The following is an 8935-nucleotide window of genomic DNA, read 5'->3' on the forward strand; positions in this document are numbered from 1 at the left end:
CTGTCACAGATCAGATATTACCCAAAGCTTCCCCTCCCACAAAAGCAGAACAACTTAAAATGACTACCCTGAAAAAATGTGCATGACATTCACAACCCTGAAGCAGGTAAGAAATACAGATCCACAAAGGATGTGGGATTTTCCTTGAAAACATACATCCAAGCAGAAAAATATAACCATGCCCTTCAGGGCACAGATAGTATACACACATATATCTACACACAGGCACATACGTCTTTAATCCCATCTACTGACTTACACCATCAATCTTTAGTGCAGTTGCAGCTTCAACTTGATTTTAAAATTCAGATAACACTGTTTGCAATTTTAAGGCAAACCTTGAGTTTAGCATTTAAACACGATCTACTTAAAAACCTGCAAATAGAGTTATTCATTCAGGTTCTAACTGTGTTATGTTCTTGGCAAAAAACACAACAAAGTCAATCTGATACGCAAAACATGGAGAAGCAGAAGAGGCACTCAGCATGGAATTTTAACGCAAACCTTATTACACATGAAAGTCCTTTATTTGCCAATGCCAAAAACCCCTTGAGCCCTACAGCAAACCAAACAGCATAGTCTTTTAGTCAAAATATTAACTGCAAAGGAAGTTATCAGAGGGGAGTCAAGTACCTTTATTAAAGCCTGAATGAGCTAAAGAAATGACAGTAATCATTGAAAGGCCTGGGCTGGAAGGAACCTCAGCCCTCATGCCATGGGCAGAGACACCTTTCACTAGACCCAATCGCTCAATGCCCCATCCAGCTGGCCCATGAACACAGTCAGGGATGGGGCATTCACAGCTTCTCTGGGCAGCCTGTTCCAATGCCCCACCGCCCTTACAGTATACTCGTTTCTGACTGTTCATGCACAGTCATTTGTTTCTGCAATACTCCTCAGCAGAGTTACAACAAATGCATTCTGTTGAAGAAGAAAAGACAGAAATCCAGGACAGCAGGAAAATTTCATGCAAAATGTTAGCAAAAGAACTGAGAAAAAAATTATTTAAGTCCTATCAAAGTATATCCATGTTGGCTAAAAATGATAGTATATATGGTAAGGCAAGAAGATACTAGTCCTCACAGTGCAAAAAATAACACTGCCATTAATATGGTTACCTTGTAGGTAACACTGGAGATCAACGTTTAAAAAGATGTTTTAATGTAGCTGTTCAGTTTGCATAACAAAAAGCTCTCACCAGACTTCAAAGTCTGTATTTGTCGTCAAAAATTAAGAACTCTAATCACTAATGGATACATCTGGAAAAAGAAATAAGCAGGCACATGGTCTTAATCCTTTGAATAGTCCTCCAATTGTTAGACCATTTACAAGGCACTTAACAATACTCTCATTATGCTGCATCTCCACAGAAGTCCTCAAAGATGAAACACAAACTTAAATTTCTGTAGGCTTTACCACTGTCACATGATGATCAGAGATATCAGTGTTTAGCTGAGGGCAAGAGAGGGGTTTGCTTGACAAACATTCTGTGATAAGACATGATCTCAGATGTTCAAAAAATACTACTTTACTTCTTTCCAAAGCCAAATTAGATTAGCACTATTCACAGTAAGAAATATGCCTCTTCACTCACGGAAGTAACGGGATTTTAAATCACAAATAGAGTTATTAGATACTAAAATAACATGCATTAAACTTTGGCATTGTCATTTTGTATCCATAACTGACCTTTTCATTCTTCTTTTCCGTGTCCACCGGCTGCTTCATGTTGTCTTTGCGGACAGTTGGTGTTACTTCATCCTCAGATACATCAAGGAAAGACCGTCCATTAGGCTGTGTAAACAAGAAATGTAAATAATAAAAAACTGGAGAAAGCAGATGATGCAAAGCTCAAATTACACTATTACTGAAATGCAATTACTTGTTGACTGGAAAATGCTTGCACAGTTATTGAATAAAGATTACTGAATAAAGCAGACCAAATTGTGGATTGGTGCTCAAAATACGTACTGCAATTCTGTATTTACCAAACACAGAAATGAAAAAGGAAAAAAAAGAGGTCTCCTCATTTCATCTCACTCCTACTCACCTCAGGAATTGCATATCAAAAGGTAAATTACTGAAAGTTACCAGCTTTTTAAGTTCTCTGTAGCTGTTCCAAAACCTGACTCAGAACAGCTACATTTCTATGTGCTATAAATATCTAACACAATTACCACTCTGTAGCAGTTCAGCAACAGGTTGAATTTTTAAAAGTGACTTCTACCTTACCCAAACATCTGCAATTTCTATCTATGCATAAGCTTCACAGCTCACTTCCTTCACAAGTTAAAATTCATAGTAGAACAGAAATTAGAAGTCAAACATGAAGCATGACTAAGCACAACATCCCACTGTTCTCTTTCAGACAGATTTGATTATAGGCATTACATTAGTCTACCATTTTATCCTCACATAATAACGAAAAGAAAATTAGCATCTATTATTCAACATCTAAAGTTAAGACTCTGGACAATCATTAAATTAGTTTTTACCATTACCTCTGACAGCAAAGGCATCCATCATAGCCCGTGTATTCCCCATACAAAAATGTAATAACTTTAAAGTTGTTCATTGCTAACAAAAAGCTATGACTGAGTTACTGTGCTTAACTGCAGAAAAGATGAGAATAAGCACACGTTATACTACTGTCAGCCATTAGTTTCACTGAGTGAAAAAACAACTGTCAAGAATAGCAATTGACAGTCCACACAAATGTCACTGATTCCCATTTAGAGTGACTCAGAAAAATTAATGGCTGAAAAATTAAATGAGCATAAATAACCACTTCAAAGTCACTTTAATTCCTGCAGTTCCTTCAAAATAAAGTTCAAGCTGTATTACATGTAGTTACTTTTTTGTTATTAAAAAACCAAGAGCTACTTTAGTCTGCATCACACACCTAACTGCTTTTAAGTAAAACAAAAGCCGTATTACAACTCAGTGTGGCCTATTCCTTCAAATATTACATCTGATCTTCAATTTAACTGTTATGGGTATTTAAATCTTGCTATGTTACATTATGCTTACAAACCACGACTGGCATGATGTCACCAGTAGTATTGCTTACCGTAGTTAGCAAGCCGGCCAACTTCTTAGAAGTAACTATTAATAGAAATTGAAAGATCAGGTCACCTAACCTCTCCTCTCCTGCAACAAGCAGCTTTAAACTCGACTTCTCATATCTAAGATGCAACACATTTCCCTCAACATTCTGAAAATTACGTATGTTTTACAAATCTCTGTCTCAGAACTCTGAAAGTTCTCAACAAAGCTCACAGTACTGAATTTCATAGGGATACCAAAGACCTGACATTCAATCTTGAAAACAACTCATTGCCAAAAATCAGTCCTTGTACCCCCTCTGTTTTCTTCAGATTCTGTTTAGCAGTAGAGTTAGGTAACAGATTTAATTAATCTAGTATTGCCCTTGTGTGAAAAAAAAGTTTACAGCCAACTAACTTTTTAAATTTTGTACCTTGCTTTGCTTCTTTGCTACTACATACCTTAAATTAAAAAAAAATCCAAACACTTTCATCACCGTCTCAAATGTTCAATAGATAGAAGTTTTAAATAATTTAAAAAAACTTCAGCTGTTTCTCTGAAGCAATAAACTAATTCATATCCCTTAAGAACCCTCTGGAAAATTCATCCTCATGACTGTTCAAAATGCAGCCTGATCACCTGATCATGTAAACAACAATCTTTAGAAATATATTTAAAAACTTGCACTTCAATACATTAAGGGAGAAATGTATCCCTGAATGGTCTCCTTTTCAGTGGAAGCTTTCCACATTATTTTCTGCCCACAGATGAATCATAGAATTTTAACCAAAATCCATGTGACCGTTTTTTGGATATATCAAAGACAGCAACAGAAGCGGGAAAGAAGAAAGCTTTTCTATAGTATTCAGAAATGTTTTGTTTTCAAAAAGACAGCCACAGTCCAAAATTCAAAACTTTTTGGGTAACACATTAAACATCCACTGACAAAATTATTTAATTCAAATAGCATAATTTATCATTTGCATTCCCCCCCCCATCCTAAGGCCTCCAGATGCAGTGCAACAAGGCAGACATCGTGCTGTCAACAACAGTACTGATTACTGAATGCTTTTCTTGCCTGATGACCTTAAAATTCCAGTATTTAAGCAAATCTATTTCCACACAATTCATATAAGGGTGTTAAGACACACCAAAAGTAGAAAAAGTTTTGCTGAGACTGTCAACATGAAAAATATTCTTTAAAAATGGCACAGTGCAGAGGGTAACTCAAGTGTCACACTTCAAACAGCACTCATGAAATTGCTGTAATCTCAGTCTTACATGGCAGTATTAGCTGAAGTCCTTAGTTACACACCATAAAGATATCTCTGCTTAGAATATCTTTGGTCAATGAAAGAATCTGTTTACCAATATTTTCCACAAGCTTCTCTTCAGAAAGAAACTAAGCAGTTTTCTCTTTGAGCCCTGTAGAATTCTATAGCTCAACTTGTGCCCTTTGACCATGAACATACAGACAAACCAATATGGGAGTATCAGCTGAAAGTATCAAGTTGCTATAAAATCTCTCTCTGCAATAAGCATTATCAGTCATAGCCCAGAAAGTTCTTTCATGCAGACCAAGAACAAAACTTTTTCAAATGAATGCAAATATTTTTACCAGATCGTGCAGCATTTACTCTCCAGGTGTACTTCAAACAATAGGAAGTACACAGTCAATTTGGTATTTTCCACATCTACAAATAGATGGTGTGAATGGCTTTCTAAAGCTGTAGCAAAGCAGAGAAGAGACTACTCTCAAGTTTCTGTGGTGTTCTGCAGATGGCACAGAAACCATGTAAGAACAGCTTCGCCTTTTTCTGCTGAAAGTTTAAAACATAAGAAAGAAAGGCACAGCAATTACTCAAAAGAGAAAAGAATTAAGTATCAATGATTTTTGGACAGAAAAAAAAATCTTCATGGGACCAAAAAACTCTGAGAATAGAAAAAGAGCACTGCCTTTAGCAAAAAAAAAAACCAAAACCAAACCAAACCAAACCAAAAAACTCTGTAACAAAAAAGAAAGCAGCTTCAGGTTTAACTGCACAGGATCTGAAGTAAGGACACCGTATCACCTTGCTCCCAGCAGCAGGAGAAAGCCAGAACTCACTCTATGAACTATAATGGTAAGGAACGCTACACAGTTGCAGCTCCATTTTTTTGTCAGCGTACTCAGAGCAAGTAAATAGACAGAATCTCAAAGCTCCTACTGCATCCAGTCAACACAGTGCTGTTCAACTAAACTTACTTCACTGAAAACATGAGGTAAGTTGTACCCTACTCATACAGGAACTCAATAAAGCCACATGCAAGACAGAAAGCTATTAATGCTCTTCCTCAGCAAAGGTACAGTGAAGAACATTTCTGAACCTGATTGATGAGTGTTACGCATCACCAGCCACACAGTGAGCTCAGTAATGCTGTATTAAAGTAACCCTACAGCTTTTAATTAGACATCTGTAGTGTGTTCTTAATGCAACAGACCAGTTGCTCTAAGCTTTCTGAAACGCCCGCAATGGAAATCTAGACCCTGGCATAGCAAGCCCTGTTGCAAATCTACTGGTAATAGGCTTACTCTTTTCCCCTCCCAGACCTCAATATTAGCAGCACTACACATAAACCACAAGAGGAATATGACCATGCAACAATCAGTAATAATTTTTGTTGCATCTTCAAATTTCCAATGTTATTTTGAGAATTTTTCACGTGTAAGTCAGAAAACACCGACATGTTACACTGGTCTCTCTGAACTTATCTTGGAAAATGATAGGCAGAGCTATTAAACTTTGCCACTGGTATAAACTTCTTTCCACTACAGTTAAAGATTCAGTTCGTGCATTTTCTTTTGGGGAAATGTGAGATTTCTTTTTTCATCTTTGCATGGCAATAATGAATACAAAGTAATATAAAAATAACTTAAATCTTAACAATACAGAATGACAGCTTAAAAACAACTTTACTCTTTTGATTATGAAAAGATTTTCTCTTACATTGCCCAAACTTTATTATGTGTCTGCAGAAACCAAGCCTGTAACAGCACAATTATTTGTATTCACCAAAAGTGTCAGTTATTTAAGTTTTATTTAAAATTTAAGCAAGTTTGCTTCTATGAAGCCCTACACTACAATGTATTGTCAAGCTAACAGTCTATATGTACATATTCACTCTTCTGTTGAGACACTTTTTATTGTCTTCAATGATGACTTGCAAGAACTTATGCTTTATTTTCATATTGGAGTTTAAACAAAATAAAACAAGCAAAATCTAAATAATTTCTAGGATTAGTCTCTATTTTCAAGAAGATAAAACAGATCTGCTAAGCCTTCAAAATCTGCTGTTCAAGATGGCAAAAAATTACAACTTTATCATGCCTTCTCCAAAATGGACACCCTGCCTACACTGGAAAGATTCTGAATCACAGCATTTCCTCTCTTTGGTGCTCAGGATTCAGACTCTTGCAACTTCCATAAACAACTTGAGTAGTTCAGTGTTTAAAGACAGGTTGGTGGGATATGCAGACTTTATTTTTCTATTTAAGATGGTCTAGCCTTAACTTCTCATTTTAAAAAAATCCCCAAACTTCTCCAATCTTAGTATTGCCACAGACTCAAAAGAAGGTAGAAACTCATTGTCTCTCCTTTTTCTGGTCATTAGGGTCATCAGATTTTACAGAGTAAGATATAATTATATGACACAGTTGTAACAGGCAGAGGACATCTGCTACACTTTCATTCCTATAATCCATTTGGACATAAATAGGATTACAAACATCCTAACAATATAAAAGCTATAGAAGCAATCCCTTCAAGCCTCAAAACTGTGACAACTGGAAGCTTTAAAAGGACAGTTGAAAATTTCTGAATTCTACTAATTTTTTTCATAAATGAAGTATACTGTCAAAGATGGAAGGTTGCCACACCACATACTGAGGATTTATTAAAAAATAAATTATAGGAATGATCTGTTTTTAAGGGGCTGCTAAGACACGGATTTCCTTATTAAAGGAGATGATCCTTACTGTAACAACTAAATCAGACATATTCCTACTGAGGCAAACTCACCACAAGATTGACATTAACATGTTCCATTGAAAATACAGAAAGTTTATTCAAGTTTGAATCATCACAGTGCTTATGAGGCTTAGAATGCTGCTGCCATTGGTCTTTGGTACTTTCATCAGTACCTGCCTATGCTACAACTCCCTTCTTGAAATTCTAAGCCATACTAGTCTCCACTACTGGGTCCAAACCCTGCAAGCATTTACTAAACAATAGTAGTAAAAATAACACTTTTATTTTTTTTTGTTGCCTATGCAAAGCTTCTAAAAAGAAGCGAGCCCTTTCCTCATCACCCAGGACTCCTAACATGTAATTTCCGTGTGTGCGCGCTGCTCCTCCGGGTTTTCAGTGAAGCCAAGTAACCCAGACCACACGAGACGAGGGTCAGGGCCCCCAGCCCTCCCAAAGGCAGATACCGCTCGGCGGCTCGAGGGAGCTCCGTGGCACCTGGACCCTGCGATCGGTGCCCCCTTCCCACCGGAGCCCATCAGCCCTGCGGGCGGGTCCCCGGGCGGGGGCACCGCGACAGGGCCTGGGGAGCGGCCCCCTCGCCGTCCCGCAGGGAAGGGACCCGCCGAGAGCCACCGCCCGCCCTGCCGCTGTCAATGCGCCTTTCACCCCCTGCCCTCCCGGCCCTGCGCCCCCCTCACCCGCGACGCTTTCTCCGGCAGCTTCTTCCTGTTTCGCTTCTTCTGCTCGTCGCCTTTGAGGTTGAGCTGCGCGGGGCCCGGGCCCGCCGCTTTGCCCTGGCCCCCGCCGGCTGCCAGGCCCGAGCCGGCCGCCTCGTCACCCTTCCTGAGGGCCGCGCTCCGCGCCGGCTTCTTGCGGAGGCCGCCCCGGCAGGCCGCGGCCAGCAGCAGCGCCAGCAGCGCCAGCCCCAGCGCGGCCGGCACGGCCAGCGCCGCCCAGGTGGGCAGCGCCTGCGGGTCGAGGCCCAGCTCCAGGCCCAGCTCGGCGCGCAGCAGCCCCAACCCGCCGGACAGGGCGTCCCGCACCCGGACCGCCGCCTCCTCAGCCCGCCGGGCCGCCGCCTCCTGCCAGCTCGCCGCAGCCATCGCGGTCCCCGACCCCGCAGAGGCCCGAACCGGGCGGGGCGGCGAGGGCGCGCTCAGGCCGAGCGCATCGCGGCCTCGGGAGAGCCGCGCCGGCCCGCCCGAGCCGGAGGCGCCGCGGGTTGTGGGGAGGGAGGACGGGACACGGTGGGAGGCTCGGCGGGACGCGGCTGCCTCAGCGCCGGGGGCTCCCGGGTCTCCTCCTCTTCCTCCTCCCGCCCCCCTCCTCGCGCACGTCACAGGCCGGCCCGCCCGGCCCCGCCAAGGGCGGTGCCGTAGCCAAGGCACTGATTTCGACGTGGCAGGCAGGGAGCGGGCGGCGCCGGCGGCGCGGCTGTCCTGGGGCTGGGAAAGATTTCCAGAGGTCCAACCTCTGGACGAACACTGCCATGTCAACCAGATCATGGCACTAAAAGCCAGCTTCAGCCTTTCCTTAAATATTTCCAGCGACGGTGATCCACCACCAATCTGGGCAGCCCATTCTAGAGTCTAATCACCCTTTCTATGTAGAAGTTCCTCCTAGTGTGCAACGTAAACCTCCTCTGGCACAGCTTGAGGCCACGTCCTCTCATCGCATCACTTGTTACCTGGGAGCAGAGCCCACCCCACCTGGCTTCACCCTCCTTTCAGGGAGGTGTAGAGAGAAATAAGGTCACCCCTGAGCCTCCTTTTCTCCAGACTAAACACCCCCAGCTCCCTCAGCTGCTTCTCATCAGTCTTGCACTCCAGACCCATCACCAGCTTCACTGCCCTTCTCTGGACCCGCTCCAGCACCTCAATGTC

The 8935-nt window shown here is 41.9% G+C and overlaps 1 protein-coding gene across 2 annotated transcripts in view; it reads right to left on the reverse strand.

The window, feature by feature from the left end:
- The window catches only part of MTDH (metadherin), a 38820-nt gene extending 30440 nt beyond the window's left edge, over window positions 1–8380 (reverse strand). Inside the window, exons 1-2 of one of the 2 annotated variants that reach the window (XM_071554111.1) lie at window positions 7751–8380; window positions 1690–1794 (exon numbers count right to left, since the gene is read on the reverse strand). In XM_071554111.1, coding sequence (XP_071410212.1) covers window positions 1690–1794; window positions 7751–8155 — 510 coding nt within the window. In that variant the 5' untranslated portion in view covers window positions 8156–8380. The remainder of the gene's footprint in view (window positions 1–1689; window positions 1795–7750) is intronic. The other variant, XM_071554110.1, reaches the window with a different exon arrangement.
- Between the last annotated feature and the right edge of the window lie 555 nt (window positions 8381–8935).

Source organism: Pithys albifrons, chromosome 4 (genome assembly GCF_047495875.1).
Source record: "Pithys albifrons albifrons isolate INPA30051 chromosome 4, PitAlb_v1, whole genome shotgun sequence".
Lineage (NCBI taxonomy): Eukaryota > Metazoa > Chordata > Aves > Passeriformes > Thamnophilidae > Pithys > Pithys albifrons.